Raw genomic sequence first — 23397 nt, 5'->3', positions numbered from 1 at the left:
AGAAACACAAGATTAATCTTCATGTGCAAGCCTTCCCAATTGATTTGCCTATCGGTCAATCATCTGGCGTTGCGAGTCATGCTGATGATAAGCCTCCTCAGGATCCCCATGTAACAGAAACCATACGTTATGCTCAGGAGGAAGCAGTGAAGAAAGGGAAACTATTGTTCAAGAGGAACCCTAACCAAAATGCCTCTTGGGATGAACCTTTAATCACAGTGACAGATCTTGAAGTGGTTCATTTCCGAGATTCATTTGGGGATCGATCATGAATTGCTTCATGGGGATTTCATGATCCCCTCAAAATGTGGATTGTGGTACGAAAGAGTGGTAACTCTGAGTTATACAGAGATAGCCATGAGTTTAGTTCATTCACAAGGGTTGATTTGATGGAGTTGTCCCAAGCTCCTTTTACCAATCTAACGAACAATCCACAAGTAACCTAATTCAAGCATTTTCTTGACGACCAAGTCAAAAGAGGGTTTCGTTCTATGCCAACTGCTGAATCTGTTATTTTCGAACATCCAAATGTTATTGATCGCTAAACTAATAAGCCATTGCAAGTGGTAATGTGGCCTGCGACCAAGCAGGTTAAACAATTTCCAGTGCTTCAACTTTATCAGGACGGATATCTTGGTTCGTTGGAATGTTGGGTCTTTGACGAGATCACCTCTGGTGCAGTCCTTAAGCTTAAAAATGGATGCATTAGACTCTAAGATCGAAGAGATCTATTGCAATTTCGGAAATTGGATATTCATTATCTCAGCAATTTTCAAATCATGGTTGCTGAAGATATCTTTGAAGACGGTGTGATGGCGTATACGACGATGGTTGTGGAAATTCAGAATAAACGCATGTGGAATGGAGCTATGGGACAGACGGATGTTATGGTGGTTAACAAAGGATGACCTCGAGCTAGTCCAAACCAAGGGGGAGATTGAAGGGCTTAGTTTAGTGGTTTGGTCTAGGTTTTGCAGTTTAATGATAGGGGTGTGTTTGTAATTAGCCTTAACTATAGTTTACGGTTGTAACCGAGTTTACGGCCGTAAACTCTTCACGGTCTTGAGGTGTATAAATAGTGGGTTTGTCAGACGATTTTGGTTGTTGATGCCTTTTGTATTCACGGTTCCCACCAAGTTGTACCAGACGTTTATAGCTATAAAACGTGTGCAAGCTTGGTTTGTTACTTCTTTGTGTTTTAATTCGTTTTATGTGATTGTGTTTGCTCTTGATCTCTGGTAAGATCTGTTTTTGGACCTTACATAAGCAATCATATGTTGATTAGCTCCAGAGTCAACTATCCATTTTTTACTATTAACAGAAGCATTAAAGGCTTTAAACAAACAAGTACCTGTGATATTTGCACTAGCAGATGCTTCCTCATTGACTTGCCTATCACCAATAAGTTGTAAAAGCTTGATATATTGATCCTTAGTGAGTTGATGAAACTCAGGATCCCCAATGGAGTCAGAAAAATTATTAGTACCAGTACTTCCAGAAGAAGCAGTGGTTGAGTTTGTAGAAAAATTTTTAACAAAATTATTTTGATTATTTGTTTCACTTCTTGACTTAAAGTCCTTAGGATATCCAATTAACTTGAAGCATTTTTCTATGGTATGACCTTTCACACCACAATTCTTACATTGAACTATTTGACTCTTGTTCTTATTATTGTTTCTACTATTAAACCTGCTATTAAAAGCAGAAGACTGAGACTTAGTCACAGACTGAGATGACTGAAGAGAAGTCAAAGAACCATTTCTTTGAAGATACTCTTCTCTTGATACAATGGAAAAAGCAGTTTTCACATTAGGCAAAGGGTCCATTAACAAAATATGAGTTTTAACTTGACTATAAGTCAAGAGCAGATAAAAACCACATAAGTTTCATGAGATTAGAGTGATCCTTCAATTTGATAGAGGCATCACATGTACATTCAGGTAGACTGGTAAGACCATCAAACTCTTTCCACATAGAATCAAGCTTATTGAAGTAATCAGACAAAGACATACCATTTTGTTTAAAAGAATTAATCTGCTGATGAATGTTAAAAACAACAGACCCATCAGATTTATTATATGTTTCAAAAAGATTTTCCCAAATGTCTTGTGCAACTTCATAATAAGCTTAACTCTGATAAATGGAGTCAGAAATAGAAGATAACAGCCAAGAACACACAACAACATTAGCCCTATCCCATTTAGTTTTCTTATACTCATCTACACTACTTTTTTTAAAAGAACCATCAACAAATCCTAATTTGTTTCTTGCCTTAAGAGCCCTAGAAATGGAACTTCTCCATAATCTAAAATTTTCATTACCAGTTAACATTGTTGTAATAATAGAGGTAACAACATTATCAGAAGGGTAAATGTAGAGAGGATTAATTTGATCATCCTTTCCACTTCCACCAGGGGGATAAGTACCACCACCCGTCATAGAGACAAACAAAAACAATGAAGTATAACGAGACAACAAGAAAACAAGACTCTGTACAGATCTTATGTCTAGATGGTCACCACGTATGTTGGGGCCCAAGACAATCAGTACAGAGAGAATAAAAGAACACTAAACAACTTAGTAAAAGAAAACAGTAAGTGTGTACACAAGACACCAAGATCTCCCAGAACAGATATAGAAAAGGATAAAGAAAGAGAAACCTCACAGAGATTTTAGAGGAGATAACAAGGAATCGACTCTCTTAGTCCATTCTCAATTAGAGCTTATCGGTGATGAAGTCCGACCCCTAGAGAGTTGTTTCAGACAAGAGATTAATCGATCAGTTTAGAGTTTCCAACTGAAGAGTAGTATTGCAATCGATAACTGCACAACAGAACCTGCAAGACATAAACACACTCGCAGTACCAAGATCTAGAAGCGGAAAACAAAACAACACATGTATTTTTTACAATTTAGGGTTTTCCTTTAATAATCAGAGAGAATACCAAGCAGAACACAGTTTATGGTAAGTAGAGTTCAAGGAACCCTACGACTAACCAAAAATTGTTTGAATCAACAACGAGAAAGAAAGATAGAGAGATTTAGAGAATACCTAATCAATCGAAAAGGTAGTGGAACTCTACGATCGTCACAGAACCAACAAGAACTCAACGATCGTTGTAGGAACAAGCCTACGCTCTGATACCATGTAAAGAAACTAAACAACTCAAAGATTTCCCAACTTCATCATTTCATTCACTATGAAACAAATAGTTTATACATCAAACAGATTACAATGGAAACCTTACTACATATACTCTCACTCTCATATGAATCTAAAATCAATACAAAGAACTGTAAGAAATATGAACAAACCCTAATCAGAGTGTAGAGAGAATGAATAATATCACACACTAAAAATATATGTATTCCATCAACTGAAGTAGAGACAAAGCAATATATACTTCGGATCAACTATAAACGGGCATAACCAGCAACCCGCGTGTAAACCCGATACCTGAACAAAACATACACCACATACCCCCACAAATATACAAATATACACAACTTACCCACAATTTATAATTAATGTTAAGTTTGTAAGAAATACAAAAACAACATTTCTCAACATAATGGTGGCATAAATATCTTGTAGTTATATTATAATTCAAATGAAAGATAATTACACTTTAAACCCTTGATTCTTTATGTTTCTAATTAAATCACCTTATTATAACATGTTAATAATGTACACCCTCTAATTTTTTTTTAAATATTGTACTTAAATCATATCTTGTGTGTAATGCAAAATGACCCTGTTAATTATGAAAAATCACTAACTTGTTGTGACCATGAACATATTTCTAATAGTATCCCACTTGCATACGTCACACACTACAACAAAAATGACTTACGATCACACTTTTTAAGGCCTAAAAATGTGAGTGTATCCTACATCCACACTTATTTTTTTCATCAAAAGTGTGACCATATGTCGTGACACCAAAGGTCTATTACGTCCTCATTGAAATTCATCATTTAGGTGTGGCTATAATCTACCTTTTAGTCACATATAAGTTAGACGAGTTGGTGTTAACCATTGTGACTTTATATTTGATGTGGCTATTGTGTACCCTTTAGTCACATTAATTTATTTTAAATCGTGACATATGATATCAATTAGTCACATAAAAAAACCTTTAAATAAAATAATGTGATAATTGGTTGGGTATTAGTGATACATAATTGTGAAAAACATCGTTGAATATTGCTTATAGAAACACTTGTTTTCTAAATGATGTGGCCATTTGGTACAATTTAGTGACATTCATTTATGGTAAAGCGTGACATATGAAATCAATAATTTCCCTGGCAACGGCGCCAAAAACTTGATGTGTGTAAAACCAACTAGTTTTAATCCTACTAACTTAGACACAAAATAAACACACGAAAGGCAGTGTACCTATCGATTAGTAATATAGTTCAAGCAAGTAGGGTATCGAACACAGGGAACGGTAAACAATTAAAATAAATGCTAATATTATCTAAATAAAACAAATAACAAAAAGGGGGTTTTCTCTAGTTTTACAAGACTAGAAACTTAATTAGAATAACCAACACACAAATTAACTAACTAGCAACTAAAACAATTAATTACCAACTAAATTCAATAGTAAAGAGGACTTCTGTTTAGGTACGACTCATTTGTTCCCATGGATGATTTTAATGTATCGGATTAATTCTTCATTGGCTACCGATTAAGATAATTAGGTTCACGTTTGCTATTCCTAATTCTTAGAAAACAAATTAACTCAAGAAATGGCCAGTTGTCTAAATTAACGGGTTTCCTAGATTATTGATTCGGGTTAAGTAAGACTTGTAGTGGTTAACTAAATTGACCCTTCAATCAACCTATTACTGATGTTCATCAAACAATCTCACACATTAACTTACCTATCTTCTAGTTAATTCTAGTTTCACATTCGTTATTCCTAGACATACAACTATGTGGTCACAATAAATCATATGAAATTAATAACTAAGAGATGTTCGTAGAAATTAATTACTAATTTATTAACAGAAGAATAGTTATTGTCAACACATAAGGTTCTTTAACAAGCTTAACTAAACATAATTAGCAATTAAAATTAATCCTACTCAAATAATCAATCCATGTTCACAAAATTGTCTACCCTAACAGAAGAATAAGTTTTTAGCTCATGATTGCAGTAAACATAAACTCAAAAACGAAATCAAAGTATGTAAACATGATTCAAATAAAAAAGTTACTAAGAATAAACCAAAATTGTCTTGATTCTCTTCACAATTGAATGTAGGGTTGATTCTTCGTTTCCTCACGACCTAGCAGCACTTCCAATCGTTTCTCAGCCTCCTAGGGTTTCTCTCCATGCTATGATATCGATCTGAAAGTCCCTTTATATAGATTTTCACAAAACAGAGGCTACTCGGCGAGTCCAATGACCTACTCGGCGAGTCCATCACTTAAAACCCGTGCGCGACAAGTCAGCGCGTTCAGAATCGCGAAACTTCTGACCAACTCGGCGAGTAATCGACCCTACTCGCCGAGTACGTTTCGAATCAGCATTTTCTCAAAACACGAAAGTTGTCCGAAATTGTGTCTACTTTTTAGAACATTTTGAATCTTGTCAATCGGAGTTACGGTTCATGAGATATGACCAAAACACTGACGAGGGGTCAAGTTGTCCAGCAACATCCTTCTTTCTTCAAAATCCAAGATCCAAGCCTACAATCGTTAGTTCCGCTTCCTTTTCTATCCGAGCATGTAATTGTTGCTGAAAAATGAAACTATAAACTAATTAAGCACCTTTTGTTCATTAAATGAGACAACAACAACATAAAGTATTAAGATAATGCATGAATTATATGACTAAATATGCTCATATCAGTCACATTAACAAATAACATAATGAAAACAAATATGACAATTTTTTTGCTTTTCATTATACATATTTGTTAAAACCATCGTTGAATAGTAGGTAAAACAACCTTTTCTAATTCATGTGCCTATTAGTTACCCTTTAGTGACATTTATTTACGTTATATTGTGACATATGATATCATTTAGCCATATAAAGAAAACTCATAAACAAATGAATGTGACCATTGGTTGCTTTTCTTCATACATATTTGTTAAAACCATCGTTGAATAGTACATATAACATCACCTCTTTCTAACTCATGTGGTAATTAGTTACCCTGTAGTGGCATTTATTTATATTATACTATGACATATGATATCATTTAGCCACATAAATAAAACTCATCCTCCCTAATATATAAATAACATTTTTGCCACATGACATGCTCTCCTTCAATCTGACAAAAGTCAATTTGTGGTAATTTTGAATTAATTTTATTTCCACATGTTATTTTATGGGTTTTTCTATTTTATTAAGTTTCACATAATATTTTAATGTAAAAATTATAATAAATATAGTAATAAATGGATATCAATTTCATTAATGAACTTACCTTCTAATTTCAAAAATTTTAATTAAAGTTTATTAGTTTCTTTTGTTTATTTATTTAAATTATTTGTTTAAATTTAAAATATAAAAAACATTTCAAATTTAATAATTCATTATTTTTCTTATTTTCTTATAAATTCATAGTTTTCAATTATTTAGACCTCATATATTAACTTTTTTTATATTACCATTTTTTTAGTTAACCCATGTAATACATGGGTCTCACAACTAGTAAAGAAATAAATGTGACCATTGGTTGCTTTTGGCTACACTTAATTGTTTAAACCATCGCTGTATATTAGTTATAGGAACACATTGTTTCTAAATAATGTGTCTATTTGTTACCTTTAGTTACATTCTTTTACGTAAAATCGTGACGTGTGATATCACTTAGTCACATAAAGAAAAAAACAGGTGACCATTGGTTGCTTTTGGCGACACATAATTGTTAAAACCATCACATTTTATCTACTTGGTGTGACTATTTGTTACCCTTTAGACACATTTAATTTTGTGATCATGGTTCTAATTAACATTCGGTAACATTTATGAATGGATGACGATAATATTAAAATGTTGTGTATATATATATATATATATATATATATATATATATATATATATATATATATATATATATATATATATATATATATATATATAGAAGAAGAAGAATTAGGCCAAAAATTAGGATACATTCTGGGAAAATCAAACTTTCAACGGAGAGAAGCAAATGAAAGGCTTTCATAAAAATTCTTATAGAATCGAGAATGAAGTTTTCATTCTGTACATGCCATATCATGAATTAGTAACTACATCTAATTTCTAAAAAAATCCCAATTGTTTCCATTTTTGGAATGGAATATTTATGGAATCTCCATGAATAGGATTAAACCTTATTCCATGGTATTTACATGAGGTTCTTCTTTCTTATTCTTAAGAAAGTCCCCAAGAGGGCTTAGTTGATCCATGATTTATGTTTCATCTTTCGTTTCCTTTTCGTTTGTTTCGAGAAATATATCGATCAATTCCGATTCTTTCTTTTTCTCTTTATTCTTTTCCGATCTAGATGTATAGATCCTGTTCATGGATTAACGAAAATATGCAAAAGCTCTATTTGACTCTGCCATTTTATGATTCTCTTCGCTTTTGCATATGGCATCGCCACTCCCTTTGGCATCATCCACTAATTCGGAACTTAATTTGAAAGCCATATTTCGAGCCGAACGTTTTCGGGATGCTGCTAATAACCAACGAATGACAAGTGCTTTTCCTTGTGTGGATCTTATTTCAATGGGAACTTGCTGAGTCGATCCACCTACACGTCTTGCTTTTACTGCTATACCCAGAGTTATTCCATGTATTGCTTGACGTAAAACAGATAGTGGATTTGTTTCTGTCTTTTGTTGAATCTTATATATATATATATATATATATATATATATATATATATATATATATATATATATATATATTACAGGAGTAACAAGAATAAAAGAAAATAACATTAATCATATAGCAAACTTAAATAATATACAAATATGTTGTAATCAAAATATACATAACATCTATACAAACAAACAATGAAATGTATGTCATAAAATGAAAGCTACGTTAATTGCTCCTTTTATTAAACATTCTTATTGTCTCCAGCATTGCAGGTGATATGTAAGATACTTTGCGCTTTCTAGGGTTGGCAATGTTACCCTCTTTACTTGAAGTTGTACTCAATACCTATAGCAACACAATTTGTATGTATCGTCTAACATTAAAACAAAAATGATTAATAGAAAGAAATACTTATAAATATATAACAGGATATACAAACTTGTCCATGTACTATTACAATATCTTTTGTCAAAGCAACAAAACCTTTATGTGCTTTTGCAACTAATTTGTGCTCAGTAGTTGGATTTGGTAAATATTCTCCTTTAACTCTTCTTCAATGGACACCTTATAGCAGTCATCTTGCAGTGGAATCTCATGAACATATTCTGTAATATCCCAAAAATACTATGTAATTTTTGTTTCTTTTAGTCAACCCAAAACATCAATTCATTCATTCCAAAAACCCAATCAAGGTAAAAATGTATCAAATAGTCATCAGAGTACAAAAAAAATCATAGAATGTGGAACACTGGTGGATGATGTTCAATCATGCCGAGCCCTCCCCTTTCGAACTAGAAGTATATGAATACATGAAAACACAAAACCGTAAACACAAGGCTTAGTGAGTTCCCCCAAAATACCATATATATACAAATTAGTGGGCCCAACCCTAAGCTATTCTTCAACCCAATACACATCAATATGCCCAACGATGAGGTATATTTCAACCCAATGCATATCAATGGGCCCAACCCTAGGGTATATTTCAACCCAAACATACAATAGTGGTCCTAACCCTGGGGTGTATTTCAACCCAAACATAGATGAAAAATTCACAAAGACAATTATCATTCTATACAACAAAATCTAGTGGGCCAACATTGGTGCCATCGGCCTATGAGTATTGTGAGAAGACTCACCTCTCAGATGATAATGAACTGCTATTATTCTCACTACTGGAAATATCGATGCTGTATACCACCTGTATAGCCATATAAGGTAAAGCCTTGATCTACCTTCCAAAACTAGAAGTTTGACCAAAATTCAACTCAAGTCAACAAGTAAATGATTAGGGTCAAAGTCAATAGCCAATAACATCAAAAATTGATGCTCATGTCGTGACTAGCCCTTGGTTACGTCGTGAGAACTCACTCACTCATCTGATTCCACTCTTGCTCCTACTCAGGAAACTAGGTCACGGACAACCTATTCAACATGCATCACGAAGTGAGCTCTTCTTGGTCACATCGTGAGTATAACGGAACAACTCATATACAGGATCCTTCCTCGGTCACGTCATGACACCCTCAATGTCATGTCGTGACTTCTGTCTAGAACATCCCCTTAACGATTTGAGTCCTTAAACCATTAAGTCTCCAACCCTAACTTTTTTAGAAGCTTATGGGGACTCCAAATGTCCATACTTTTTTTCTTTATGGAAATGCTTGCTCCATGCATGTCCTTAATCCATTCTAGGTCAAAAGTAAAGAGATAATACCAAAACTCACATATATGGATCCAATACCACACCAACTTCAAGATATAAATCTTTTATTTCTCAAGGGACCCTGAGAATCCATTAAGTTGCTGCTCAAATATGATGAAAAAGGGAAAACAACCTAGATCTAGAAACATAGGTTAATAAAGCTTGAGCCTTGAACAATTACAAAGGTCCAAAAAGAGTATGAGATGGTGATGATTGTGACGATGTTTACTTGCATGCTTTACTACTAGAACACCTTCTCCTCCTCTTCCTCCTTCTTCGTTTTCTCCTTCTTCTTCAAGCTACCTAGTGCACCAAAATAGACAAGAATCACCAAAGGGGTTATGATTAGGGTTTTCTGAAGTTAGAGAGTGAGGGAGGCTGAGGATGCGAAAATCCTATCCCCTCATTCCTTAAATACCCAAAAATTAGGGTTTTTGGTTACCAGATGGTTGTCACATCGTAACTGATATATGGTCACGCCGTGAGTCCCAAAATTGATCAACCTACAAAACATGGCCATGTCACGACATGATGGTGCATTCCTCACATTGTGACCTACTCAAAACATGCAAAATACTTAGAATTCAATACCTCAAGGTTCCAAATGTTACAAATCTCTCCCACTTGAATAAGACTTTATCCTCGAAGTCCTCTGCCACAAACAACTTGAGGTAGTGCTCCCTTATCTCATGTTTGAGTTCCCAAGTCCATTTGGAACCCTTCCAAAGCTACCATTGCACATTCACTAGATCCACCACCTTGTTGTGCGAGGTCTTCGCCTTCCTATCGAGAATAGCGATGGGTCTCTCTATATAATTCAAGTGTTTGTATTATCAAAAGGAACCATCGAGGACTCATTTGCCAAACACTTCCGTAGTTGAGAAACATGAAAGGTGTTGTGAATCTAAATAAGCCCGTCTGGAAGATCTAAGCGATATGCCACCTTGCCCACCAGAAGAATAATACGGAAGGGATCAATATACCTACATACCAAATTGCCTCGCTTCCTAAACCGGATGACACCTTTCCAAGGTGACACCTTCATTACTACCAAATCCCTGACCTGAAACTCAAGGTATGAACATCATCGGTTAGCATAGCTATTCTGACGAATTTGTGTGATTTGCAGCCTATCGCGTACTTGATGTATCAACTTAGTGGTCTTGACTACAACCTTAGTACTCTCCATAACTAGATGTCTGACCTCCCCCCAACAAACTGGGATCTGAAATTTCCTCCCGTAGAACATCTTGAAAGGTGGTCGATCAATAATGACATGATAGCTATTGTTATAGGAGAACTCAGATAGTGGAAGATAAGTATCCTAATTCCCACCAAAATCTAGCATACACACCCTAAGCATATCCTCGAGCGTCTAAATAGTCTACTCGCTCTATCCATCATTCGAGGGGTGGTATGCTGTGCTGAACGCACCTGAGTTCCCAAATCTTCATGAAATTTCCTCCAAAATCTTGAGGTCAAGTGAACGTCTCGATAGAAAACCACTGAAACAGGCACTCTATGCCAAACCACCACCTCTCTAATGTAGATGCCCGCTAATTTTTTGGCGTAGATGCTCTCACCAATAGGTATGAAATGAGAACTCTTGGTCAATCTATCAACGATGACCCAAATAGAATCGACCTCACATGCCGTCCTCAGAAATCTTGTAATAAATCCATGGTGATATCCTTCCATTCTCCACATAGGAATGGGTAACAACTGCATCTTGCCGTGGGTTCTCTGATGTTTGTCCTTAAATTTCCAACAAGTCAAGCACCGTTGCACAAAACCAAGCTATCTCCCTCTTTATACAAGGCCACTAATAACTCAACCTCAGATCCATATACATCTTCATGACCACTAGATGGGTTGAAAAATTCAATTTATGAACTTCCTCCAGTAATGTCTGTCTAAACCCACCAGAAACCGAAACCCACACCCTGCCACACCGTGTCAATAACCCACTACTGTCCTTGACAAACAGCTGAATCTTACCCGTGATCCTCTCTTCCTTCCAAATTTCCTTCTTCAACCCTTCTACTTGTGCCTTCTTGATCAACTCTAAAAGTGGTGAGACAATAAACATCCCCATACATAACCCCTAATAGGCACACTTGCTGCCTTGCGGCTCAAGGCATCGGCCATAACATTAGCCTTCCCCGGGTGATAAAGGATCTCATAATTATAATCCTTTACCACATCTAACCATCTCCCCTTCCTCATGTTCAAGTTTGGCTAATCCATCAAGTACATTAGGCTCTTATGATCAGTATAAATAGTACATCTGACCCTATAAAGGTAATCCCTCCAAATCGTGCATCGGGTAATTCACCTCTTGAGGCTTCAACTACCTTGAAGCGTAAGCAATCACGTGACCCCTCTGCATGAGCATTGCTATGACAATCAAGAAGATTCTGTCACTGACCACCATTAGGAAAGAGTAGGAAAATAAATGTAATAGCTTAATATTCTTATATTTGACTTGTAAATTAATAAAAATCGAATATTGCATTACATTTATAATTAAATCGATTGTAAGGCTGAAAAATAAGCGTCAGGAAAGTTGTGCCGTATTTTAAAATGGTTAATATATTTCAAAAGTACTCGTTGACATGATCCCAATGATATAAGATTCGTAAAAATCCGACTGCAAATGATAAAGTTATGGATATAGTAAAAATAAGAATAAATCACGCAATTAAAGCTAATTACGTCAAAACGGTATTTAGACATTTGTTGAGTTTTGAATAAAAGTGGAAAAAGAAAATTTGTAGTACTCCGTGAGAAATAAACTTTAGGACAAAAAAATGCCGAAAACGGGATCCGTATGAGAGGTATATGATTTTTTTTAAATCATTTGTTTTTTACCCATATTAGGCATAAAAATGAAAGTCAAAACTTGCTAAAACTACCTAAAGGAAAGTTGTGATACTCTTTGATATCGTTACATATATAGATATAAATAGGGCTTAGATCGGAGCTCATACGAAAGAGTTATGATATTTACAAAATCATTTTATGCACGCGAGGTGCACGCCTATCCTGTCGCGCACCTAACACCAAATTCGAGTAGATTGTAAGTGACATGGCAAATTAGGGAAGTGACACGTGGCAATCTTTGGATGGATCCCTAATGATCACGTACGAGGTGCAAGATCCTTGCATCACACACCCAAAATTAAAGCCTATAAAATCAAGGTGATGCATATCCCACCCTGCACAGTTCTCTCTCTAAGGCTCTCTTTACCCTCAAAGTTGTTGCATTTATGGAGTGGTCCATGGAGCCCGAGCATAATTCAACCCTACATCAACTGTCTCATGCGTTAAGGGTGAGTTCACGACTTATTTTACTATTTTAAAGGTTTTAAGGGGGGGGGGGGAGATACACGCTTATCATACTGCTTTATCAAAATATATTTGATAAATGCATATATATATATATATATATATATATATATATATATATATATATATATATATATTAGTAGTTACAAAGCATGAAAACACTAGGATAATATACCAACAGGTACTTTACCTAGTTGTAAGCTATGATATTATACCTAAGAGCTATGATGCACAATTGTCTAAGAAAAGATTTTACTTAGAGGTTATACTGGCCAAATTGCAAGGAAAACGTAGTACCTAGAAGTAATGTTGGTCAATTTTAGGGATATGCACTGTACCTAGTTGTTACACTGCCCAAATATCATGTCTTCAAACCATCAGTAGGGTATATATATATATATATATATATATATATATATGTATGTATGTATATATATATATATATATATATATATATATATATATATATATATGTATGTATGTATGACTGTGAGGTCTATAGATTATAATTATCAAATAGAAAGTAAATAAATTATATAGGGATAATTGTAGGAGTTATTAAGTTAAAGACTTTATGAAAAGATAAAAATATATATGGTTACATGTGCTAGTGAGCTGTTATTATTCATCTAATAGCATTGATTGGGTTCGGCTACCCCAAACCTATAATCGTGAATCTTAGGAGAGTTAGAAATATATGTATAGATCTATATGAGGTTTGACACCCCCACCTGTGATTGCTAGCTACAATCCCGATAGGATAAATTTCTTTGTATAAGGTCTTATTATTTGATGTTTGATGAAGTGTTGTGAAGGGAAATTATAGTCTACATCGTCGATTATGGGGGTCATGGTAATACATATCGAAAGCCTTAAAGATCCGACTACCTATAGGAATGCCTTCGAGTAGTTATTAAAATAAGTTGGGGTTAGTAAAACATCCTAATATATAAAGATAGTAAGATAGGTTCGATAAAATTATTCTATAAAGATAGTAAGTTAGGACTAGTAAAATATCCTATACAGATAGTAAGTTAAGGTTGGGAAAACATCTTAACAAGGAAAGAATGATTTTTCTAAAAAGAAAAAGTATTCTAATTGAAGCAGAAAACAATAAAAACCTGTGAACTCACCAACATTATGTTTACGTTTTCAAAGTACATGTTTAGGGAGTTGAGTGTGAAGGATAGTCAGGAGGAGGATGTCGTCAAGGAAGGTTGCTGGAGTTATTTCTGTTTGTTTACTTTCTAGATATGTTTAGGCTGTGTGCTTGATCTACCAAACAATGTAACCACTGAATAAATTTATAATAAATAAAGGTATCGTTTGTGTTATATAAATACGTGTATTGTTCAATATATATGTTTAGCCTCAATCCAATTTTCCCTACGTCGTATAGCCCGACGTTTTTGCTGCCGGTTGGGGGTGTGACATATTTGTATCAGAGCTATAGTTTATAGTGAACTAGTAATTCCTTAGGAACTAGAACTAAAACCTAGGGTGCATACTCTAAATTATTTAAAACCTAATAAAAGTATTATCGTTACTCACCAAACAGATAGACTACTTATGGTCTTGCTCTCCAGCACTTCTCATTTAGCCGATCCTTACTTGATAGTCTTGAAGTACAAAAACATAGAATTATTAAAATAGCCTAATCAAACACTAATCAGATAAAGAGTTATGCAAACTCTTATAAATATACCAATATCTTATAAAAATCATTCATTTAAAATACAACTCAATATTTTAGGTGAAAAATGAATCCTAGGGTTAGTTTCAGTACTACGACTGTACCACAACTAGACCTAGAATATGCAACTAAGTTTTATTATGGTCCGAACGACACACACCTAAACTTGGATGCCATAGTTGACAACCTAAATGATTGAGGATTTATGGATCAATAGATTAGTACGATTAGTTATGAAATTAGGATGAGGCGTACACCGTGAGGATCTTTGGATCGGTAGTTTAGATTGACTTTATGAAGACTAGAGTATTAGGTCAAGACCTATCACAAGGGGATTCAGCACTTAGCATTGGCATGGTGCACCTCGAGGATATATGGATTAGAGACAAGTGTCCGACATACCCCCATATAGAGAATTAGTACAATCTACTATATACTTAAAATAGGAAATTATATGTATTATATGATTCTCATACTATCTCTCATTAAAATCTTCTTGTTTGATGTCTTATGGAGGATATCGGAGCAATATGTAGGATATATGGGCTTGGTTGTCATATACTTACTTGGAAGAGGACCAGGTTGTGCCACACACACAAGAGATGGATAATGACTATGATCCATCTATGCCTTTACCCCTACCCTAGTATCAGCTGATGATGAGCCATTTGAAGATGAAGAAGAGCCCATAGAGGAGGAGAAGCAGCATGATGAAGAGTTTGGTGGAGTACCTACAAATAGCTCATGTTATCCAAATTAATCTTCCCATGATGACTATGCAGGGACTCAAGGGGAGGACACTTCTGAGTCAAAGTCATCCCGAGAGATTGTTGCTCCACTACCTTCATCCTCTAACCGATCCTTTGGTAGTCATGATTTTGTACCCAAGATTATAACCACCCCCAGAAAGTCCATTCCCATTCCACCCTATAAGAGAGCAGCCTCGCCATCATCCTCACCCAAGTCATCAAAGAAGCCTTACCTCACCCACAAATGGACCCCACAAGTGGACGAGCAGATCATGGAGGAGATTATTAGGTGTTACGAGGTCAGAGAATCCTCCCAAGCACCTCTACACGATCACATTACAACGGATCCCATAGATAGGGCGATATCGGAGTTAGTTCCATGAGTTGTGCAACATAGGGATCGTATACATCAGGTAGAGGAGAATAGTGATTCATTGAGGAGGGAGATCAAGTTACTGGATGGTAGAGTTATAGATTTGGAGCAGGGGTGGGATATAGATAGGATGAGGATCTTCCACGCATATGACCATCCAGAGGAGACCCATTCTATGGTTCAGTGTCAGCAGATCGTGATTAAGTGTTTAGAGCAATGTGTGAGGGAGTAAAAGTTGAGATTGATGGTGAAAGAGATAGGTGCCGCTACTATGGAAGTTATATTCAGTTGCCTACAACACAGTTGGCACAATTAGTGGCTTGGATAGTGTTTTGTTTTGGCATATGGTAGATAGTTCTAGTTGAAGAAATCTAGGGACTATAATTTTTGGGTTTGAAGGAGGGAAAACTAGTGTAGTAGGTAATAGGATACTGCTACATATTTTGTATGTAAAATAGACATTTTTGCTATTTAAAAGACATCATTGTATACTTTTGGGAAATCTAATGTAAAAATTTTATGGAATTTAATGGAAAATATATGTGATCTTATTGTATATTGTGTTACTTGTTTGATTTGTTTTCTTAATATAGTTAACTCTTTTAACTAAATTTGCTAAGCAAACTTCAAATATATGATAATAACTAACATATGCCATAAAATTTAGAGTTACGCCTCGCACCAAAAGAAACCCATGATAACTCACACCCAATCTCAAACCTACGAACTCGACCACGATTGAGGCATTAGTAGCCCAACGCGTCGCCGATCCAATAGTAACCCTAGAATCCAATATGAACACATGTTTAGGAGGTAATGCAGGTGAGAGTTCTCAAGGAGATAACCGAGGTCAAACCAAGGTTTGTTCATATAAAGACTTTATGAACCGTAAGGCAAAACCCTTCCATGGAAGCGAGGTGTAGTTGATTTAACTAGGTGGATAGAAAAGATGGAGTCTGTTTTTGAGATATGCTTTTGTTCGGAGGATTGCAAGGTTAAGTTCACCGCTTGCACCCTAGCAGATACAACCATGAGCTGGTGTACCAGTTATTAAAAAACCATGAGTATTAATGTAGCAAATGCCATGGCTTCGAGTGAGTTAAATCATCTCATGATTGAGGAATACTGCCCACACGAAGAAATGTAGAAGCTAGAGCAGGAGTTGTGGAATCTTATGATGAAAGAAGCTGGCATTGTTGCTTATACGAACTGTTTTAGTGACCTGGCCACCTTATGTAACGGGATGGTCAGCCCGTAATATTAGAAAATAGAAAGGTACATTTGGGGTTTGCCTTAGCCCATTCAAGGCTTAGTCACTGCCTGTAAGCCAACCACCCATGACATTGCCAAGAGACAAGCCTTCAGCCTAACAAATCAAGAGATTTGTCACGGTACGATGGTCCGGAAGGATGATCTCCCAAAAGCGGAGAATAGGAAAAGGAAGTTTGGAAAGGAATCCAATGAAAGGGCTAGGAAATCTATAGAGAAGAAACGGGAAGCAGTCCAGGAATTTGCGATTATGACGAACACAACAGGAACTACCCCTGGAAGTAGTCCGAGATACAATGAGTGTGGGTATCGTCATACTGGAGCTTGTTGGATCTCACCAACTGCGGAAAAACATGTCATCTTGCCAACAGATACGTAACCGTACCAACCCAAGGAACCGTAACAATAGAATGTCGAGCTTAGTATGAGTGCAAGGAAGTTGGGCATATCAATAAAAATTGTCCAAATTTGAAGGGACAAGGAGGATATGCTAGGAGTTGAGCGTTTGCGATTGGAGCTAGAGAAGCCGTATAGGATCCGATAGTAGTTATGGGTACGTTTCTAATCAATGACTTATATGCAAATATACTTTTGGATACCGATGCCGATAGAAGCTATATTACTCCTGAGTTTAGGAAGTTATTAAAACACCCATATAGTAAACTTTGGGAAGCCTATATAGTAGAAATGATTAACGCGAAGTCGGTAGTACTCAGGAACTACTTAGGAATTGTACCTTAACATTAAATAATCATACTTTTCTTATCAACCTTATGCCTATGGTCAATGGAAGTTTCAACGCTATCATTGGCATGGATTGGTTATCCCCTAACCATGTCGAAGTCTTATGCTTCGAGAAGCATTACATCTACCCCTACCAAATGGAGAGCCTTAATTGTTTATGGTGATAAACTTGCTAGAAATCTTAGGATCATCTCCTACATGAAGGCCATAAAATACATGTAAAAAAAGTATATGCTTTCCTAGCCCATATTGTCAATAGGAAAGACAATAAGAAGAAAAAAATCGAGGAAGTACCTTAGGTATACAATTACCCTGATGTATTCCCTGAAGATCTACTAGGTCTGCCGCCAACTCGACAAGTAAAGTTTCAGATCGATCTAATTACAGGAGCTGCCCCCAGCAGCAAAGTCTCCTTATATATTGGAACCATCAGAGATGAAAGAGCTCTCTAGACAAGTACACAAAATTTTTGAAAAGGGTTTCATCAGGCCAAGCTTCTCTCCTTGGGGTGCACCCATTCTATTTGTCAAGAAGAAGGATGATTCTTTCTGGATGTGCATCGACTATAGAGAGCTAAATAAATTGACCATTAAAATTGATATCCACATCCTCGAATAGACGATCTCTTCGATCAATTGCAAGGATCCAATTACTTCTTTAAGATGACATGAGATCTGGATATGATCAATTCCGAGTAATGAAAGAGGACATTCCAAAAATGCTTTCAGAACATGATACGACCATTACTAGTTCTTGTTCATGCCTTTTGGATTGACCAATGCCCCAATTGTTTTTATGGATCTCATGAATCGAGTGTAGTAGCCTTGGAAAAATTCATGATTGTATTCTGATATTTGCAAAATTAGCCATATGTTTAGCATATATTTTTATTCATTTTTAGCTAATTATGTGCATAATGTGGACAAAAGGTACTTAATAATGCTTAAATTGTGTTTTCAGTCCAAAGACATGCTTGGAAGCAAAAAGGAATAAGGAGAAGCGATTAGAGACCAAAGAATGAAGAAAAAGGAAAAACCACACACCTACTCGGCGAGTCCACGCGCAAACTCGGCGAGTCCTTGAGAATGTTCCCGAAGAAAAGTCAAAAATCATTACCGTACACGGATTCGACACACCTACTCGGCAAGTCCACGACCTACTCGCCGAGTAGCCCATGTTTTGTGATAACTATAAATATGGAGTCTTAATCCAAATTGAAGAACTTTTCTGGCTTCCTTAAAGATAGAGCTAAGATTGAAGAAACCCCTGAAGACCTGAACAACCCTAACCTTCGATCTTTGAAGTTCGGAGGCGAATTAGGTTATAATTTCCACTTAATATTTGGATTGAATTACGTTTAGCTTAATCAAATTCATTCTTGAGCTTGTTTTCTTTGTAATCATGAGCTAAAATTCGGATGGTTTCTGTTTAGGAAGAACCACATTACTCCTATGGTTTAATTATTACTTTTGTTAATTGTTTATTGGTGATTTTATTAAATTAAGTTTGTTAAAGAACCTTATGCATTAACTACAACTATTTTCTGTTAATTGGAAGACAATTAAGCTGCATGAACATCTCTTAGTTGTTAACCTCATATGTTTATGTGACCACTTTATCATATGTCTAGGAATAATGAACATGAAACTAGAATTAATAAGGGAATGGGTAAATTAATGTGTAAGCTTGTTTGAGAAACCAACAAACAAGAGTTTAATTGAAACACCCACTTGATTAACCAATTACAAATCTTATTTAATCCAAATAATTGAACTAGGGAATTAATTAGTTTAAACAATTGGCCACTGCTTGAATTGATTAATTGTCTAAGGGTTAGTATTAGTGAACATGAATCTAACCACTATAGTTGGTAACAAATAACAATTAACTTATCACATTATTACACAAATAACCATAGGAGTGAATTGGTTGGACCTAAACAGGAACTCTTTATCAAATTTGGTGAATTTTTACTTGTTTTAGTTTTTAGTTAATCACATGTTAGGTGGTGTGTTTAAGTTTCTAGTCTTGTAAAACTAGAGAAAAACCTTTACTTTTATTACTTGCTTAGTTAAAATTAGTTATTAGTTTAATTTCCGTTCCCTGAGTTCGACACTCTACTTATCCAACTATACCACTAAAAGACAGGTTCACTGCCTTTGTGTGCTTAATTTATAATTTAAAAGTAGGATTAAAACCAGTGCATTTTCCACACATCAAGTTTTTGGCACCGTTGCCCGGGAACGGTTCAAAAATTAAATCTAATTCCTAATTTTATCAATCCTTTGTGTGAGTTTTCTTGCACAAAGTTAATTTTTTAGTTATTGAGTAAGTAGGTTAGGTTTTAGAATCCATTAGTATTTTTTCTAAATTTTTATCTTTAATTTTAATTTTTTTTATAAAACACGCTACTCGTCGAGTGCACTCGCACCTACTCGGCGAGTAGCCTGCTGTTTGAAATTTATTTATTTTTCGTTTATTTAAGTTGCATTTTTTCTTTTTACGTGTTTTTTTGGTTTTATTTCAGGACTTTCATGACCAGAGGATCCAACACTCCGTTGGTACCCCCTCTTGAAGACCCGGAATCCGCAATGAGAAAGAACAAGGGCAAGGACGTGGAAAGCTCAAATACACCTAAGAAGTTGCCTTTGTCTAACTTGAAGATTGTTTTTGGGAAAAAGAAGAGCAACAAATCAGGAGCTTCCAGCGCATCTTTAGCAGGCGAAGACCCGATCAAAGAAGACACCGAGTACGACACCGAGGAGGAAGAAGAACCTACATTCGGGCACAACTACGATTCCGGCAACGAGTTAGCACTCACCATGGCTAACATTGATGAAATCGCCATGGGAGAATGGAAGAAGAGGATCCACGATGACACTGGCCTGGGACTTGTGCAACCCGCAATTCCCGCAACTGCTACTTTTGAGCTTAAGGGTCACATTCTTGCTTTAGTCAAGGAGATCCCCTTCACTGGGAAAGACCATGAAGATGCTTACAAGCACTTGGATGAAGTAAATGATGTGGCTGATTATTTCAATGTTCCAAATGTGCCTCGGGAAACTCAGCTACTTCGCATGCTTCCAGTTACTTTGAAGGGTGCTGCAAAGGATTGGCTTAAGTCATTGCCCCCCGGATCAATCACTACATGGGCCCAATTGAAAGAAGAAATCATTGATCAATTCTGCCCACCATCCAAGATATCCAAGCTCAAGAAAGCCATTGCCAACTTTGAATAACAAGCAGGAGAGTCACTATATGAAGCTTGGGAGAGGTACAAGAGCTTGCTAAGGAATTGCCCACATCATGACCTCAATAGCCAACAAGAAGTCTCCATCTTTTATGATGGATTAAATTATACCACTAGGCAATTACTTGACTCGCAAGGTCCACTCACGAAGAAGGCACCTCCAGTAATAAAGCAAATGGTTGAAGAATTCTCTAAGCATTCTAGAGAATTCCATAATTCAAGAAATGATGTGACTAGGGGAGCCGCCTATGCAGCTTCAGAAGACTTGTCAGCAGTCATGGCTATGCTAAAAACCATGGATAGGAGGATGGATAAAATGGATCAAACAATACATGCTATTCGGGTGGGTTGTGAGAATTGCAATGGGCCTCACCTTACTAGAGACTGCGACTTGGATGAGAATGGCAACAAAAAGGTGCAAGTTTGTTACTCAATTGGGGACCGATATGATGAAGACTGGCGTAAACCAAAGAAGGAGTGACTCCCTTATGACGAGTACAAGAAGGCTAAGGAGGAGAAGTTCAGGCAAAAAGGAAGAGGTTTTTACCAAAAGGAGGAGCCGACACAAGAAAGAAAACCAAGTTTGGAAGAGATGCTTACCAAGTTTGTAGCTGCTTCAGAAAAGAGACATAATGATCATGATGCTGCAGTCCAAGAAACAAGAACCATACTTAGAAACCAACAAGCCTCTATCCACAACTTTGAAACACAACTTGGGTAGCTTGCTCAACAAATCAATCAAAGACCACCCGACGAACTTCCTAGTAAAACTGAAAACAACCCACGAGGCACGCACATAAACATAGTCACAACAAGAAGTGGGAAGATAATTACTCCTCTGGCCCCCATTTAGAATGAAGCACCCAACGACTTGCAAAAGGAGGATGCAGAAAAACAAAATAAAAATAAAAATCTGCATGACACAGACTCTACTCGCCGAGTCCATAATATGGACTCGACGAGTCCACTGGCAGATTTGAAAGAACAAGTTCCTGAAAAAAGCCCTTTCAGCCTCCAATGCCATATCCAGCCCGAGCTAAGAAAGAAAAGCAGGAAGAGGAGTACCAGAAGTTTCTCGACCACATTAAAGCCCTTCAAATCAACATACCCTTCATTGAAGCCGTCGCTTAAATGCCAAAATATGCAAAGTTCCTCAAAGAGCTTCAACCCAATACAAGGAAGATGGAGGAGGTGAAAGAAGTAGTCCTTAATGAAAACTGCTCGGCTACCATGTTAAACAAATTACCAAAGAAGAAAGGTGACCTGGGAAGCTTCACTTTGCCTTGCCAATTTGGCAACTTGGCCACCATCCATGCTTTGGCTGATTCGGGAGCAAGTGTGAACCTCATGCCCTATTCATTCTTCAAGAAATTGGATCTCCCGGAACCAAGGCCAATCCGCATGGCAATTCACTTAGCAAACAAGACAGTCACATTTCCAAGAGGAATATGTGAAGACTTATTGGTCAAGGTGGACAAGTTGGTATTTCCCGCAGATTTTATAATTCTAGACATGGAAGCGGATCCTCAAGTCCCGATCATCCTTGGAAGACCTTTACTCAACACGACAAGTGCTATAGTGGACATGAGAGACTCGAAGCTTACTTTACGGGTAGGATAAGATTCAGTAACTTTTGGGGTTGATCAAGCTATGAAGCATGCAAGGAATAGTGATGACATGGAATTCTCAATTGACATGTTTGATGAATTGATGGAGGAGTGTTATAATAAAGATTCCAACAAGTCCACTATCTTTGATGAAGAATTTGATGCTGAAAAAGACTTACTGGAGATTGAGAGGCTACTGGAAGAAGCTGAGTATGAAGAAATAAAAAAGCAGTATGACAGAGATACTCGGCGAGTAGGGCCGATATACTCGCCGAGTCCATGTGAAGAAAAGATGGAATTCGTAAATTCAGCAACTGACTCGCCGAGTCCTTTTACTACACTCGGCGATTACAACAAACAGAACCCAAAAACCGAGCTCAAAACGTTACCACATCACTTGGAGTATGCTTTCCTTGAAGATGTCCATCAAAAGCCAGTTATAATAGCCTCTGACCTCTCTGAATCTGAAAAAGAAGAACTAGTTCAAGTATTGAAGAAGCGGAAACGGGCTATAGCATGGAGCATTACCGACATCAAGGGAATAAGTCCCTCTTATTGTTCACACAAGATTAACCTGGAAGCAGGAGCATATCCGGTTGTACAACACCAAAGAAGATTAAACCCAAACATGCAAGAAGTCGTCAAGAAGGAAGTAGTCAAGCTCTTAGATGCGAGGATCATTTACTCTATTTCCAACAGTCCGTGGGTGAGTCTGGTCCAAGTGGTGCCAGAAAAAGGAGGAATGACGGTCATAACCAACGAAAAGAATGAGCTTATTCCGAAACGAACGGTAACCGGTTGTAGAGTGTGCATCGATTATC

At 36.4% G+C, this 23397-nt stretch overlaps 1 protein-coding gene and 1 non-coding gene across 2 annotated transcripts; one reads left to right on the top strand and one right to left on the bottom strand.

Moving 5' to 3' along the window:
- Positions 1 to 20925: 20925 nt before the first annotated feature.
- LOC145055985 (small nucleolar RNA R71) lies at positions 20926 to 21032 on the bottom strand. Its single transcript, XR_013685527.1, has one exon. It is a non-coding gene; the product is annotated as a small nucleolar RNA R71 (small nucleolar RNA).
- Positions 21033 to 22100: 1068 nt separating this feature from the next.
- On the top strand, positions 22101 to 22589 carry LOC145049790 (uncharacterized). Its single transcript, XM_078998148.1, has one exon. It carries the CDS (start codon positions 22101 to 22103, stop codon positions 22587 to 22589), a length of 489 nt encoding a protein of 162 aa, XP_078854274.1.
- The last annotated feature ends 808 nt before the right edge of the window (positions 22590 to 23397 follow it).

The sequence above is a fragment of the Lactuca serriola genome, chromosome 5 (assembly GCF_051521515.1).
Source record: "Lactuca serriola cultivar US96UC23 chromosome 5, Lser_US96UC23_V15, whole genome shotgun sequence".
Taxonomy (NCBI): Eukaryota; Viridiplantae; Streptophyta; class Magnoliopsida; order Asterales; family Asteraceae; genus Lactuca; species Lactuca serriola.
The sequence above is the reverse complement of the archived record's forward strand: the minus strand, read 5'-3'. Positions and strand labels throughout refer to the sequence as shown.

Coding starts and splice junctions, on each gene's coding strand:
- LOC145049790 (XM_078998148.1), top strand. CDS start 22,101: ATGCCAAAATATGCAAAGTTCCTCAAAGAGCTTCAACCCAATACAAGG.